We start from the raw sequence: 16,904 nt of genomic DNA on the forward strand, positions 1-16,904 counted from the left end.
TTCAAACTTCGAAAAATTAAACATAAAGAAAAAAATCACAGCCAGGTGTGGTGGCTCATGGCTCATGCCTGTAATCTGAACACTTTGGGAGGCTGAGGTGGTAAAATTGCTTGAGGCCAGGAGTTCCAGACAAGCCTGGGCACTATAGGGAGACACTATCTCTTAAAAAATTAAATTAAATTAAATTAAAAATAAATCATCAAACACCATATGAACACAGAAGTAAAGATAAAAATTACACATGATTTCTCAAAAACAATGCGAGCAAGAAGAGAGTGGAAGAAAAAATTTAAAATGTTGACAGAAAAAAACTCATCAACTTAGAATTCCACACCCTGTGAAATTAACGTTCAGAAGTGAAAGAGAAATACTTCCTCAGACAAGCAAAAATTGAGAGAATTTGTTTTCAGTAAGCCTGACCTGCAAGTAATATTTTTAAAAGTTTTTCAAAGAGAATGAAAATGATATAGCTCAGAAACTTGGATTTATATTAAGAAAGGAAGAGCATTTGAGAATGAATACGTGAGGGTAAAATAAAAACTTTTATTTTTTTATTCGTAATTGATCTAACAGATGACTGTTTAAAAGGATATTAGCAACAATGCATTTAATTACACACACGCACACACACATATATATAAGCATGTAAGTAAAATAAATCACAGCAATGATACAAAAGATGGGAGAGTAGAAATATTTTGTTATTATATAGTACTTGTACTACCTGAAGCCGTATAGTGTTATTTGAAAGTGTACTTAGATTAGTTATAAATGAATATTGCAAACTCTAAGACAATCACTGAAAAATGTTTAAAAAGAAGTAGAACTGATGTGCTAAGAAAGGACAGAAAAATATAATCATACAGATTGCTCAATAAAAAAATATAAAAGGTAGAAAAAGTGTGGAAGACAAAAATAGAAACAAAGAACAAGAGCAACAAATAAAAAACAGTATTAAATAAGATAGATATTAATTCAAGTACCAATAATTTCTTTAAACATCAATGATCTGGCTGGGCGTGATGGCTCACACCTGTAATCCCAGCACTTTGGGAGGCCAAGGCAGGCAGATCACCTGAGGCTGGGAGTTCGAGACATGCCTGACCACCATGGAGAAACCCCGTCTCTACTAAAAATACAAAAAATTAGCCAGGCATGGTGGCACATGCCTGTAATCCCAGCTACTCAGGAGGCTGAGGCTAGAGAATCGCTTGAACCCAGGAGGCAGAGGTTGCAGTGAGCCGAGATCGTGCCATCGCACTCCAGCCTAGGCAACAAGAGTGAAACTCCGTCTCAAAAAAAAAAATCAATAAAAAATAAATCAATGCTCTAAATACATCTATGAAAAGACAGATTGTCAGAATGATCTAAAAGATCATTCTTTTATATGTTGTCTAAAAGAAACCCACTTTAAATATAAAGGCACATACAGATTGAAAGAGATAAAGAAAGATATACCATGCTAATACTAATCGAAAGAAAGCGGAAGAGTAGCTACATTAATTTCAGAGCAAAGATAGTTGTCAAGAATAAAGAGAAGCATTACCAAATGGTTAAGGGATCAATACTCCAAGAAAACATACCAATGCTTAATGTGTGTGTGCCTAACAACAGAGTATCAAAATATGTGAAGCAAAAACAGATAGAACTTCAAGGAAAAAGATTAATCCAGTATTAAAATTGAAAACATTAACACTCCTCAATCAGAATGGGCAGATACAGCCTGCAGAAAATCAGCAAGGAAATAGCTGAACTCAATAGCACCATCAATCAACTAGATATAATTGACATTTATAAATTACTTCATTCAACACCAGTAGAATATACATTCTTCTCAAGCTCACAGGAAACACTTACCAAATTGGCCATATTCTGGACTCTAAAACATACCTTCACAGATGTAAATGAATAGAAATCATAGTGTCTGCTTTCAGACCACAGTGGAGTTACAACTAGAAATCAAAAACAGAAAGATGGCTGGAAAATTCCTGCCAGGCGTGGTGGCTCACACCTGTAATCCCAGCACTTCGTAAGGCTGAAATCAGGCGGATGGCCTGCGTTCAGGAGTCCGAGACCAGCCTGGGAAACATGGTGAAACCCCATCTCAATTTTTTAAAAAAGAAAAAAGAAAGATAGCTGGAAAATTCCAAAATACCTGGAAATTAAACAACAAATTTCTAAATAACACATGGGTCAAAGAATAAATTGCAAGAGAAATTTAAGACTATTTTGAACTCAATGAAGACACAATGTTTCAAAACTTGGGAGATGCAGCAAAAGCAATAATTAGATGGAAATATATATAAAATGCATACATTCGAAAAAAATGAAAGACCTAGGCCCAGGCGTGGTGGCTCACGTCTGTAATCCCAGCACTTTGGGAGGCCAAGGCGGGCGGATCACCTGAGGTCAGGAGTTCGAGACCAGCCTGACCAACATGGAGAAACCCTGTCTCTACTAAAAATACAAAATTAGCCGGGTGTGGTGGTGCATGCCTGTAATCCCAGCTACTCTGGAGGCTGAGGCAGGAGAATCACTTGAACCCAGGAGGCAGAGGTTGCAGTGAGCTGAGATCGCGCCATTGCACTCCAGCCTGGGCAAAAAGAGCGAAACTCCATCTCAAAAAAAAAAAAAAGAAAAGAAAAAAAGAAGACCTTAAGTCAATCATCTAAGCTTTCACTCTAGGAAACTAGCAAAAGTACAGCAAATTAAATTCAAAGTAAGCAGAAAAAAATGAAACAATAAAAACCAGTGCAGAAATCAATAAAATTAAAAATAGAAAACCAATGGAGAAAATCATTAAACCGAAAGCTGATAGGTTTTTTTTAGAGATCAGTAAAATCAATAAGCCTCAAGCCAGGTTAACTAAGAAAAAACAGAAGGACATGAATTACTAATATCAGAAATGAAAGAGGGGACATCATCACTACAGATCTCACAGACATTAAAAGGACAATCAAGGAGCATGATGAACAATCTATGCTCACCTATTTGACAACCTAGATGAAATGGACGAACTCCTTGAAAGACACAACCTTCCAAAGCTTACATAAGACAAATAGGCAGTCTTAATGGGCCTATATCTATCAAAGAAATTCAATCAACAATTAACAACATTCCAAAACATACAGCACCAGGCACAGATAGGTTCACTGAATTCTACCAAAAATTTAAGGAAAATATTACACAATTATCTATAATGTCTTTCAGAAGATAGAAGCAAGTGAAAGACTTACTAACTCATTTTATGACACCAGCATTACTCTAATACCAAAACCAGACAAAGACATTACAAGAAAAGAAAACTACAGACCAATATCTCTCATGAACATAGATGTAAAAATTCTCAACGAAAGTATTTGCAAATTGAATTCAAGAATATATAAAAAGAATTACACATCACAACCAAGTGGGATTTGTCCCAGCTATGCAAAGCTGATTCAACATTTGAAAATCAATTAATGTAATCCATCACATTAACAGGCTAAAGAAGAAAAATCATATGATTTTTCCACATATCGATGAATGTGGAAAAGGCATTTGACAAAATCTAACACCCATTAATGATTTTAAAAACAAAAACTCTCTGCAAACTAGGAATAGACAGGAATTTTCTCACTTTGATTTTTAAAAAATCTACAACTAACATCATACTTAATGGTAAAAAACAATAAAGCTTTCCCACTAAGATCAGGAACAAGGCAAGGATGTCCCCTCCTACCACTGCTTTTCAACATTATACTGGAAATCCTAGCTAACACAGTAAGATTGGGAAAAAAAGTATACAGGTTGGAAAGGAGGAAATAAAACTGTCTTTCTTTGCAGATGACATGATCATGTATGTAGAAAATCCAAAAAGAATTGACCAAAAAACTCCTGGAACTATAATAACCAATTACAGCAAGGTTACAGGATACAAAGTTAACATTTTTTTCTTGTCCTTAACTTTATCACTGTCTCACTTTTGAAATACAATTTTTCCCATTTATCTTAAGACTAGTTCATAAATTTGAAATTATTTTCTTTTGCTCAAAAAGTAGGATGCGATAGCAAGATTATGGCATTCAAAAAAAAAAGTATGCCTTCTGGAGTTAGAGTTAGAGTGCTCTGGGTTCAAATCCCAGCTCTGCCAGTTACTAGCTGTATAATCTTGAGCAAACAACTCTGAGTCCAAGTTCCTTTATTTGTCAAATAAAAATAATAATAATTCTAAACTAGTAGAGATATGATGCATGTAAAATTGTTGCCACAGAGTATGTATTCAGTAAATGACATGATCCTATATGAAGAACACTGTAAAGAACACAGAACGAATTAAGTTGCAGGATACAAAAATCAACACACAAAACACAGTTGCATCTCTTTACACCAATAATAATCTATCTGAAAAGGAAATCAAGAAAAATTCCCATTTATAAAAAGAATAAAATACTTAGGAATAAATGTAAGCAATGAGTTGAAAGATCTAATCTCACACCAGTTAGAATGGCGATCATTAAAAAGTCAGGAAACAACAGGTGCTGGAGAGGATGTGGAGAAATTGGAACACTTTTACACTGTTGGTGGGACTGTAAACTAGTTCAACCATTGTGGAAGTCAGTGTGGTGATTCTTCAGGGATCTAGAACTAGAAATACCATTTGACCCAGCCATCCCATTACTGGGTATATACCCAAAGGACTATAAATCATGCTGCTATAAAGACACATGCACACGTATGTTTATAGTGGCACTATTCACAATAGCAAAGACTTGGAACCTAAATGTCCAACAACGATAGACTGGATTAAGAAAATGTGGCACATATACACCATGGAATACTATGCAGCCATAAAAAATGATGAGTCCATGTCCTTTGTAGGGACATGGATGAAACTGGAAATCATCATTCTCAGCAAACTATCGCAAGGACAAAAAACCAAACACCGCATGTTCTCACTCATAGGTGGGAATTGAACAGTGAGAACACATGGACACAGGAAGGGGAACATCACACACCGGGGACTGTTGTGGGGTGGGGGGAGGGGGGAGGGATAGTATTAGGAGATATACCTAATGCTAAATGACGAGTTAATGGGTGCAGCACACCAACATGGCACATGTATACATATGTAACAAGCCTGCACGTTGTGCACATGTACCCTAAAACTTAAAGTATAATAATAATAAAATTAAAAAAAAGAAAGATCTATACACTGAAAACTGTAAAACATTGATTAAAAAAACTGAACAAGACATATAAATGGAAAGATGTCTCATATTAATGGATTGGAAGAATTAATATTGTTAAAATGTCCATATGACCTAAAGTGCTATACAGATTTAACAGAATCCCCTATCAAAATTCCAAGGACATTTTTCACAGAAATAAAAAAAATTCTAAAATTCATGTGGAACCACAAAAGACCCCAATAAGCAAAGCAATCTTTTTTTTTTTTTTTTGAGTCGATTTTGTGAACTTAGTTAAGAGTCTGCCTTAGTTCACTAATTTCGTTTTGTGGGGAAAGAATGTAAAGCAAACATTGGGTAGTTTGGCTAGAGTATAATAATTAGATTTTCTGGTTTTCAAAAACCTTAAAAAGAAAGTTTGATGTGCTATTTTCACAATTAGTTTAACTAATTACCAAAAAATAGGTTTATGTTCTATATGTCTTTTTTGTTCTTCTTTCTATAATATCATTTTTATTAACTTTTACAAAAGTATTAGTGTATGATGTGTTAAAACATTAGACGAATTAAATTTAACAGAGTTTAATTGAGCAAGGAACGACTGGCAAATCAGGCAGCTCCCCAAACCAGAATAGGTTCACAGCATCTCCAGCGCTGCTGCATGGTCAGAGAGGATTTGTGGACAAAAAAGGAAAGTAACATAAGGAAAATGGAAGTGAGGTACAGAAACAGCTGGATTTGTTACAGCTTGGCATTTCCCTGATTTGAACACGGTTTAAACAGTTGGCTGCCTTTGGCCAAAACTTGGTGATTGGTACAAGAGTAGGTTACAGTCTATTTACATTCCAGTTAGGTTACAGTTCCCTGAGTACGAAGAAACCTTTAGGATGAACTTAAAATATGTAAGGAGGCAGCTTTAGGCTAAACTTAATTTAACAATTCCCCACCTTTTGGTCAACCTCTCAATTTTGACACTGACCAAAACTTTAGGCATTGAGGTCACTCTGTTACCATCATAAATGTACTTATTTGGTCTCAGATCCCACAGAGAAAGAGCAGAACAGTTGGTTTTTAAGGTGGGAACATGGATTTCGGGTTACTTTTTTGTAAGAGTTAGAGAGCTAAGGGGACCTCCTTGTGCTGGAATCTCCTGTTTTCATGAGAAAAAAAAAAAAAAGAAAAGAAAAGAAAAAAAACCTGGTCTGCTTTGGGATCTATCTGCTCCCTTAAAATTTTAGTTTATGTCACATTTAGCATGAGTGACTCCATTTTGGTTTGGTCTGGTCGGCTGGGGCCTAGTGTACAAGCTCAGCCCAAAACAATGGCCTCCCATCACTATGTTTAACATATGGTTTGGAAATGTCAATTGGTCCTTTCCCACAGAGAGTTGGAAGCCTTCTTTAGAGCATCTAAACAGTCTCTAGAAGTAAAGATGGTGCCTTTACCCTACACTTTTCCTCAGTTTAAGTTTTAGGAGTCATTTTTAATTCTAAACATTTGCTGCTGTTTCCCCTAGGATAATGAGGAAAATCAACATGGAGGAACTTTAAGAGAAAATCTGTGGTGTTAGCAAATTAAGGGTGGCCCTACAGAAAGCTCTCTGCTGTTAAGACTGTGCTGCCACCTTGTGGCCATCTTGTTTATGACCCCGAGCTCGAAAATCCACCCTCTGCTTTTTTGTCTCCTTTTGGTCTCAACTCCAGTGCTTTTCTTATCTCAACTTTCCCATCTAACTCCTTAGTGAGCTTCATGAAATCTACTTAATCTTCTGATCTTTACTTGAAGCTTGCTTTCTCAATTCACTTCCTTTTATCACGTAGTTTGTTACTGCTACATGAATTTGAGCATTATTGTTCAGTGTCAACCAAACTGCTATTAAAGTGATGAATTATATAATTTCTTGGGTACAGTAGGTTCAAATAAAACTTTAACATTTTAGCAATAACTTACAAATATTTTACTTCCTGCCACCCAAAGAGAAAGTTGCCTTATAAGCAGTAACTAGCAATACACAAGCCATCTTGGATATACCCCAAACTGGGTTGCCAGAACATAGATTAATAATTTTTAGAGTGCCAAACTGAGTAAATGTCTCTTAAAAATTTAGATCATTGCAGGAGAGTTTGTTCTTTGTAAATCTTCTTCATTATAATCTCATAATATCTTTATATAAATAATATACATCATAACTCATCTGAATGAAGATGAAACATGGCAGATTAGCAAAGGAAGACAGAAAAGAGAAGAAAGGAGTCTGTTGGGGAAGCTAGACATTTCTTCCAAGCATCTGCTTTCCAATACATGTCAATTCCGCTGTGAACAGGAACCATGGTAAAGGCCTTTCATTTCCTCATGATGAAGTTTAGTCTTAAAAGTCATTCTGTTCAACCTAAATGGAATGTTGCCAACTTAACATTCCTTGGAGTCTTCCTACATCTAACAGACAACTACCTTTAAAGAATAATGACTAATTGGGGTTGCCTATCCCTAAAATCACCCTAAAATGCAATTGGTAAATGTGCTAGTGGACAAAGGTTCATTTTTCCTGTTTCTTTAGGCTTAACCTTCCATAGGTGTATCATTTGCTGAGCATCCAATCCACCATGGAAGGTGCACAGTGCACATGGGATGCTGGTGCAGATTTAGGGACTATATTTTTTGTCTTTTCCTCCCCTCACTGGAACCTATCATACAGCTAATACTTTCTTACAGAACTGAGCAGGCCCTCAGAACTTGATTCTTCAGCTAGCGGGAGAAAAACCCCAACACGTTCTCTTCAACAGTCAGCTATTATCCTTTTACCCAGCTTTTTATAAGTAATATTTTTAAAGTAATGTTTGCAATAGATTGTCATTTATTAGGATTAAATAAAAGATGAGCTATGAGGATTGACTTTCAGTTCCATATTTACAAGTTCATTCAGTTAGAAGATGCAATCAATGAGAACAAAGGGATGACTCATGGCAAACGGTGGGGAAGGGACAGGATGCAGCAGTGGCCATGTGCCAGAGCAAGCACCAAGGAAGATGGAACTGAAAATAACCAGCTGAGGAGTTCATGAATACACCTGAGGCCCTTAGGAGACAAAAACATCTCGTCTAGTAGGAGCACTCTGGATGAGAAAGGATGTGTGCTGTGGTGCAGACTGGAAGTCTGACAGTGGAAACAGGCGTGGCGAAGTTTCGAGAAGACAGAAGGTGCCCTCTGGGTGCTCAGTATCCCTGAGTTATTTTTAGAGTATGTCTGCTTACAGCCAGTAGTTATTACTGGAATGTACACAATAGCGATCCCCACTCACTCCTTCAGGTGGCCTGGGAAAGAGGAATGAGGGAATAATCCAGAGTGATTCACAGTGAATTGTGACTATCAATGTGTCTTGTGTCTAGGAGATGATGTGGGGGTCAAGGGAGACTAAGGAAAAGAATGGAGAAGGACAAGTGGCTCTTCCGTTAGCCACAGAGAAGGGGCTACAACTGATCCTGGAACAAATCTTGTCTTAAACTGGAGGGAACCACATACATACCAATAGCAAGACTCTCCCAGGCAATTTCTAAGAGGAGGAAAACGGCTAACACATAGCCTAGGTTTAGACAGAATCAAAAACACCCCCTTCAGGGACTGTGGGCCTCTTGGAGGAAGTCAACTCTCTGCTCCCTCTCACAGAGGGCAAGCCTCCCAAGGAGAAGCCCTGGCACCTGCGCAGGCAACAGAACCGCCAGGCCTGGCACCTACTCTAGACCAGGAGAAAGGTACTGAGGAGCAGGCCCTCAGAACTTGATTCTTCAGCTAGCGGGAGAAAAACCCCAACATGTTCTCTTCAACAGTCAGCTATTATCCTTTTACCCAGACTGGAATATGCAGTCCTGTATATTTTCATCTTTGGAACAGGTGGCTTGATATGCAAATAAAGTAATAAGTGTCAAAGCTGTATCCTAGCAGTAGCTACTTTGCAAACGTTACCATGGCAGCCATTCAACAGTGTTCTTAGAGGTAGCCACACCTCAGCAAGGGCTTTCTAACTTGGAACAGCAAAGTTCAAATGAACGAATAGACACAAACTGTGAAAGAGTCCTGAACCCATTACAAGGCGAATCTTTACAGCACAATTGCCCTCTGAAGCTACTTGAAACAGGGCATGGGACTTAAAGGAGAAAAAAAAGGAAATGGACCATCTCTTCTAACACCTGGAATGTGATCCAAGCCTGGAGACAAATTGATGGTAATTATAACTGCTAACATTTGTTTTTAGCTGCTAACAGATTGTGCACAGATTGTGAAGGGCAAACTCCATTCTCCAATTACTCCAGTGCAAACTGAGCTTTAACAGTACTCACTAAATCCTAGTTGAGTGAAATGACAGCAGATTGTCCTTATGGTGTGGTTCATTTATGTTAAACTATGGAAAGCTGTCCTCCCACGGTCCCAGTCCAGGGGCCACTCACAGCCAGATGCAGAGAGCCCTCCAGCACGCTGGGCTCTACACATCTCTGTTCTTACTGCCAGCAAATCTGCTCTTCAGAGTATAACCTGTATTTCCCAAGCACAGACAAAGCAAAAGGAAAAGGGCTAGGCAGAAGGTAGGGACACCAGCTGCTGGGGAAACAAGTCTTAAGCAACCTGGCTTGTGAGCCAGTCAAGGTTGCTAAGGTAGGTCCTGGGCCTAAACAGGGTACATTTCCACCTGGTTGGGGAGAATAAAATGACAGATACCAAAAGTTAACAAGATAATCTGTGGTTGATAACAAATTGATACAATAAACCATGAATTCTCTCAGAGTTCAAAGAGGGCAACAGTTCTTTCCTGCTTCCTCTTCAGATGAGGGTGATCAAAGAACAAGCCCAGAAAGACCGAAAAAGTGAAAACTTCACCAATAGGAAACTATAGTTGGTTGACACTGAAAAGCTGTCAGCAAAAATGAGACTACAGAGCTCCCTCCACTATGTGTCAAAGCCATAGTCCTCTCCATCTCCTTAAAGACAGTAATGATGTATCATTTCTGGCTAAAACAGTCACAGAAGATGGGGGTGCAAAGGAAGGAGTGCTTAGAAAAGCAATAGGGAGTTTCCATTTTGCTACCTTTATCTAAAAACACACAAAGACTTTTGTTTCCCAAAAGGGTAATTATGGGACCATTATATATAGTTAACTCTACATACACATCACCTTAAGAAATAGTAATAAAGACAGAAAAGTGCCTCTTGGTTCTGTTTCCATAACATTTAGCCAAATCAATCTGTAAATTGTCTATGGGTGAGTTGAAATTGTAATCTGAGCAGAAACCTGGATGTCTGGTGTACCACCCAGGAGTCAACCACATCAAGGACACAATATTAAAAAGCATGAGAGTTTGGGCTTGGTTTTGGCAAGTTCTGATGGGGAGATCCATCCAGCCTGATGAAGGCTAAGCGAGGAGGAGGTCCAGAGAGGAAACAATGCTCGGGAGCAAGCAGGAAATGGCATCAGGTTCCAAGAGATCGTCCACTGCCAAGGGTTAAATCCAGCTCCCTAGAAGGAAAGCTATGACAAGGTCTAGGAAGCCTCAGGGCAGGAATTCAGTTACATCAGGAAAATATAGTACGAAGGAAAAAACAAAGCTAATGTCCAATGGTATGGATTAAGATGACACAGCAGAGGCTAGGAGAAATCTAGAATCTGGTGGGTTATGTGGTGCCAGAGTTACTGCAGGATATTAGCCACTAAGATAATGGTGACATGAATAAAGCCACATTCCACCTACAGCTGGATTGAGGCTTTTAACATATTTTCTGCCCAGGACAGGATTAGCATAGGAATTCTACAGGTTTCAGGCTAGAGATCAAGCTGTATCAAATACAGCAATGAATGAGCTGATCTGCGCTGAGGAAGACAGAAGGTGAACATAGCACTTCCATATGAGAGGCCATAATTTATTTATTACAACAAGTATTCATACTTGTGATACGATAAGTGAGATTTTGAAAAGTGAAAAATACATTCTGTTGCAATGGTCAGTTTACCTCATTTAAATTTTCTGCCTTATCAGTTTTGTTATCTGACAAAGTTAAATGTAAAAAATGAAACCATAAATACTAGAAGAAAATATGGGGAATACTTAATTATGCTTTGATGAGGAAGGCATTTCTAAATACAATAAGAAAAAAATCATAGGAGTAGAGACTGGACCACATAAAAATGTAAAATTTGGTGCAATTAAAATAACATTGGCATAATTAAAAGGCTGTATAAACCAGGTAAAATATTAGCAACAAATGTGGCAGATTTAATATTCTTAATGCATAAAGATGTCTTGCAAACCAATAAGGAAAACCTCACGCAAAAAATAGGTAAAAAATCAAATATATTTCACAGAAGAATAAATACCACAGACCAATAAGCATGTCAAAAAGTGTTCGACTTCACTAGAAATAATAAAGGCACACATTATAGCAACAAAAAAATACCAATGCTCACTTCTCAAATTGGGATAATCAACATTGTAAGAGAATGTGATAAGATTGGTACACCTCCCTAGGAAGCGATTTGACAATGTTTGACCTAATACTATGATTTCTAGTAATCTATTCTAAAAAAAAAAAAAAGAATCTCTGATTCTTTATAATAAATATTATATAATATATGCAATAGATAATTTCTCACAGAAATATTCATCAAAGTGTTATAATAATTAAAAGAGGCAAGAAACTGAATGTTACAGTTACATAATAAAAAACTAATTAGCCATGAATATTGTGTTTTTTGTTTTTTGTTTTGAGATGGAGTCTCACTCTGTCACCCAGGCTGGAGTGCAGTGGTGGGATGTTGGCTCACTGCAAGCTCCGCCTCCCGGGTTCACGCCATTCTCCTGCCTCAGCCTCCCGAGTAGCTGGGACTACAGGCGCATGCCACCACGCCTGGCTAATTTTTTACATTTTTAGTAGAGACGGGGTTTCACCATGTGAGCCAGGATTGTCTCCATCTCCTGACCTCATGATCCGCCCACCTTGGCCTCCCAAAGTGCTGGGATTACAGGCGTGAGCCACCACGCCCGGCCGAATATTTTTTTTAAAGAATTTTTAATAATATGGGAAAATGCTCATGGCACAATATTAAGTGAAAAAGCAGGGTATAAAACATGACTTTATTTATATTATATGTAACATACACATATAGAAAAAAGACTGGAGGGAATAGACATGTTAATAGTGATGGAAGGCTGGACATGGTGGCTCACACCTGTAATCCCAGCACTTTGGGAGGCCAAGGTAGGAGGATCACTTGAGCCCAGGAGTTCGAGACCAGTGTGGGCAACATAGCGAGACTGTATCCCTCCTAAAAAATAAAAAAATTATCTGGGCATGGTGGTACATACCTGTGGTCTCAGCTACTTGGGAGGCTGAGGCAGGAGGATCACTTGAGCCCAGAAGGTTGGGGCCACAGTGAGCCATGATCATCTCACTGCACTGCAATCTGAGCAACAGAGCAAGACTGTCTCAAAAACAAACAAAATAGGTAGCTCCTAGGGCATTATAGGAACAACGATAACTGAAGGAATATTTTTTAAAGGAAAAAATCATTACTTAAAGATCTCAGCTTTTTGAGTTTAACATCCCAGAAACTACTGATTTGAAATATTCTAAAGAACCATATTTGCTTTCTGTAACAGTAATTTTTCAAAAGTCTTCTAACAAGACCCACTCACTGGAAAGAAAACTCTTACATGTCAATGAATGAGTGTCCACAACCCAAAGAATACTCAAGTGGCACTTTCCCAGGAAGTCTCTACCATTAAGCAAAAGAGATCCCATGATCCTAGTCTCAAAAAAAAACCAAAAAACCTCCAAATTATTGCCAGTGATTTTAAGAAAGTTGATGTTAAATGCAAGCACACTCAATAGTTCTGCACAATACATTAGATGTTAACATATTCTGAGAAGAAAGATCATGAACAAAATGCAAAACACTTTTTTGTACTTTTATAATTAGGAATAATCTAGATAACCCTAGGATTTGTACTTTTACTACTAAGAGTTAATATTTACTGAGTCCTTACTATGTGACAAGCACATTAGTGAAGCATTTTATATTCATTCTGTTATTCAATGCTCAAGACAATCTTATGAGGTAAGTACTATTAATATCTTCATTTTACAGACAAGGAATCTGTGGCTTCCAAATGTTAAATAACTTGTCAAAGGCCACCAAGCTGATAATTGGCCAAGCCCAAATTTAAAACCAGACAGTCTGTTTCTAGAACTTGCATTGTTAACTCATTTGCTTTACTGACTTGGAATCTATGAAACAGGTAAAGTTGAAGAATGCCTTTCTCTTCTGTTTCCTCCCCATGCTCTAGGAGTCTCAATAAAGAATAATGAATCCTGAGCTTTTAAATCTATGCATATATCACTATCTTTATTATGCTACTTCCTTTAAAGAAAGTATGGTTTAATAAATTAATGCACTGTCTTCAGTTTTTCCTACACTGGTTTTATATGTAACTTCTCTTCCTTGTTTAGGTTTGCAGCTAGAAGACAGTAAATCTAGCAATGGAGCCCATATATGAGGAATACCTAGCAAATCATGGAACAATAGTAAAACCATATTACTGGCTAAGCTTCTCTCTAGATTGCTCTAATTGTCCTTACCATATTCGAACAGGTGAAGAAGCAAGAGTTTCCCTCACAGAATTTTGTCAGATTTTTGGATTCCCTTATGGGACAGCATTTCCTCAAACAAAACACCTCACATTTTATGAAGTAAAAACTTCTTCTGGTAGCCTGGTGCAAAAGGGCCATGCTAGCAGTTGCACTGGGAATGATATCCATCCAGAATCAATGCTCTTTGAAATGAATGGTTATCTTGACTCAGCCATACACAATAATGACAGCATCAGGCATATCATTCTGTATTCCAGCAACTCCCCTTGTAATGAAGCTAACCACTGCTGCATCAGCAAAATGTACAATTTCCTGATTACATATCCAGGCGTCACTCTTAGTATTTATTTTTCTCAGCTCTATCATACTGAGACGGACTTTCCTGCCTCAGCATGGAACCGCGAAGCTCTCCGGAGCCTGGCCAGCTTATGGCCACGGGTTGTTTTGAGTCCAATAAGTGGTGGGATCTGGCATTCTGTTCTCCACAGCTTTATTAGTGGTGTCTCAGGATCACATATTTTTCAGCCCATTTTAACTGGGAGAGCACTGGCTGACAGGCACAACGCATATGAAATCAATGCCATAACAGGCGTAAAACCTTACTTCACTGATGTTCTTCTCCAGACAAAAAGGAATCCAAACACAAAAGCTCAGGAGGCTTTAGAGAGCTACCCCCTAAACAATGTCTTTCCTGGACAGTCTTTTCAAATGACGAGTGGACAACTGCAAGCCAACCTACCTCCAGACCTCAGGGCTCCTGTTGTTTTTGTGCTAGTACCTCTCAGGGGCTTACCACCAATGCATATGGGCCAAAACCCAAATAAACCCAGGAATATCGTAAGGCACTTAAATATGCCTCAAATGTCATTCCAGGAAACCGAGGACCTTGGAAGGCTTCCCACTGGAAGGTCAGTGGAGATAGTGGAAATCACAGAACGGTCTGCAAGTAGCAAAGAGGCAGATGAAAAGAAGAAGAAGAAGAAAGGGAAGAAATAAAACCTACATTCCTACAGCATGAAACCAATTACCAAGGGACTTATTAGATAGGCAATAAAAATCTGGAAACTTTCTCTCTTAGGGCGGAGCCAAGATGGAGATAAACTGATGGACTAAAAGCAAACCTTGAATTATTTACCATATCAACTATTATAAATTTACACTATTTTAAACATAATCCAAAATGTTTCCATAAGCAACTTGATCTCTCTCCTTTATTTTGAAAGTGGCAGTATCAAAATGGAACCATTAGCAACTTGCTAATATTTTGGTGCAGAAAAGGAATCTCATTATTCTATTTTACTCACATCATCTTTCCACTACAAATCCCATGGACAAAATAGCTACCTAAATTTATTTCAGTAAAAAAATTTACTGTAAAATTGAAAAACAGCCTGAAGCTACTGACATTAAGTGCTGTTTGCAAGAGTAAACCAGTGATTTTCTATTAATTGTTAACCATGGACAGAAGATTTTAGGCAGCTCATTTTTTTCTAAAGTGATTCAAAATAGTTTTGTGTGGGAAAAAGCTCTTCTGCTGATTACATATAGCTATAAAGATTAAAACCTAGCCACCTGCTCAGTTTGATCTTCCCCAGCTCAGACCTCTCCCTTCTGAGCAGATGATAGAGGCAAGATGATACATGAGAACCTCCAATGGCTCCTGTCATCACATACCATATAAAATCTAAGTTCCTCTTACTAGCTTTCAAGGATCCTCCTTTAACTTCCTGTTGCCTTGTCTCGTCAGCAAGATCATAAGTACCTACAGGTACTTACACTGTCTCTCCCTTCTCTTATCTTTTCCCTTAGGATCTAGCACATTATCTAGCAAAATGTGAGTAGCAAGGCTGAAATGACATCTCAATAACTTCACCAGTGACTGTGACTCAGCATCCCTTCTCCATCCCAGCTGAAAGCCTGCTTCACCATCCTGCAAGAGATGTTTTTTCTTTTTGTTAGCATCCATTCCCCCTTCTAATGCAGCTCCCAATGCATAATGTGTTTTACTTCCCTCTTTCTGACTCCATCCTCATCACCAGTGAATATTTGTACCTTCTCTTAAATTAAATCTTCAAAACACACTTCTAGGAAGTGCTCCTTGATTAATCCTCTAAGCACTTAAATGAAAGCACTTTGCTTATGCTTATTTCACATTTGCTGCCACTTGCCTCTTTGAAATATGTAAAGATACATTATAAGAAAAATGTACATTTTCTTGTAACTTGCTATTAATTTTTCTCTTTATATATATATACAAAGTAATCCTAAGCTAATAAAAGAGTTTGCCATGACATTAAAACATTTAATACTCCATAAAGGAGGAGGAGAAAGAAAAACATATTTTAGGAATAGCAATTAGTATTGTGGTTAAAATAAACATGAATAAAAATTTTAAAATAAAGTTCTATTGTTAGCATACAAATTTTAATGGAATTACTGGAATATAGTTTTATTGTGGGTATATAGTGAGTATTATTTAAAGAAGTACTGTTGAGGTTTATTTTTATTTCATGAAATCCTATGTCCATAGTTTGGGATACTGAGTTAAAAAGATCCCAACATGACAAATCCAGCATCTCTGATCATTATAATAATAGATCCAATTTGTTGCCAGAAAATGGCAGACTACAACATGAACCAGGCTACAGAGAATCCAATTAGAAACATGGTCTGAAATAGATGATGAACTGAACCTGGATATCAGTGGTATATAGCAAAAGGAGAAGTTGTCAGAACTATAGGAAAGAAAAGTGCCTTTGGCAGATAAACTTTTGTACTGGTTCGATAAGACTAGGGCTATGAAGAAGATTACTGACAGGTCGTTAAGTCCAGGCCAATACAGCCAACCTTAGACAAAAGACTGTTAGAAGAGCATAAAGATACACTGCCCAAGGCAAGTAATGTTTCCTCATCTGTAAAACAAGAAATGTGGGCTAGTTCATCTTTAAGGTTCCTTTCAGCTCCGTCTGCTGCTATAAGAAGGCATATAGCAAAGCAATAGTTCCACAAAGTGAGATCCTGCAGTGCAGTGATTAGCTTCCTTGCTCACTACACAGTGATTCTTGGTCATGTCAGCCTGGCCGGGGATCGAGAGAGAGAAAT

At 37.8% G+C, this 16,904-nt stretch overlaps 2 protein-coding genes across 6 annotated transcripts in view; one reads left to right on the forward strand and one right to left on the reverse strand.

Annotated features, from left to right (window-relative positions):
- RGL1 (ral guanine nucleotide dissociation stimulator like 1) overlaps positions 1 to 16,904 on the reverse strand; it is a 301,446-nt gene that overhangs the window by 274,999 nt on the left and 9,543 nt on the right.
- On the forward strand, positions 5,448 to 15,883 carry APOBEC4 (apolipoprotein B mRNA editing enzyme catalytic polypeptide like 4). 2 transcript variants are annotated; one of them, XR_008511091.2, is made up of 2 exons: positions 5,448 to 9,387; positions 14,676 to 15,883. XR_008511091.2 is itself a non-coding variant. In XM_002809699.5 (2 exons), the coding sequence occupies exon 2, from the start codon at positions 13,692 to 13,694 to the stop codon at positions 14,796 to 14,798; it is 1,107 nt and encodes a 368-aa protein (XP_002809745.1). In that variant the 5' UTR covers positions 5,448 to 9,387; positions 13,662 to 13,691; the 3' UTR covers positions 14,799 to 15,883. The 2 variants fall into 2 exon arrangements, 1 of the variants encoding a protein (XP_002809745.1); XM_002809699.5 differs by having other exon boundaries at positions 13,662 to 15,883.

The sequence above is a fragment of the Pongo abelii genome, chromosome 1 (assembly GCF_028885655.2).
Source record: "Pongo abelii isolate AG06213 chromosome 1, NHGRI_mPonAbe1-v2.0_pri, whole genome shotgun sequence".
Classification (NCBI taxonomy): Eukaryota; Metazoa; Chordata; class Mammalia; order Primates; family Hominidae; genus Pongo; species Pongo abelii.

What these genes read in the sequence shown, in the direction of transcription:
- APOBEC4 (XM_002809699.5), top strand. Translation starts at nt 13,692, where the DNA reads ATGGAGCCCATATATGAGGAATACCTAGCAAATCATGGAACAATAGTA.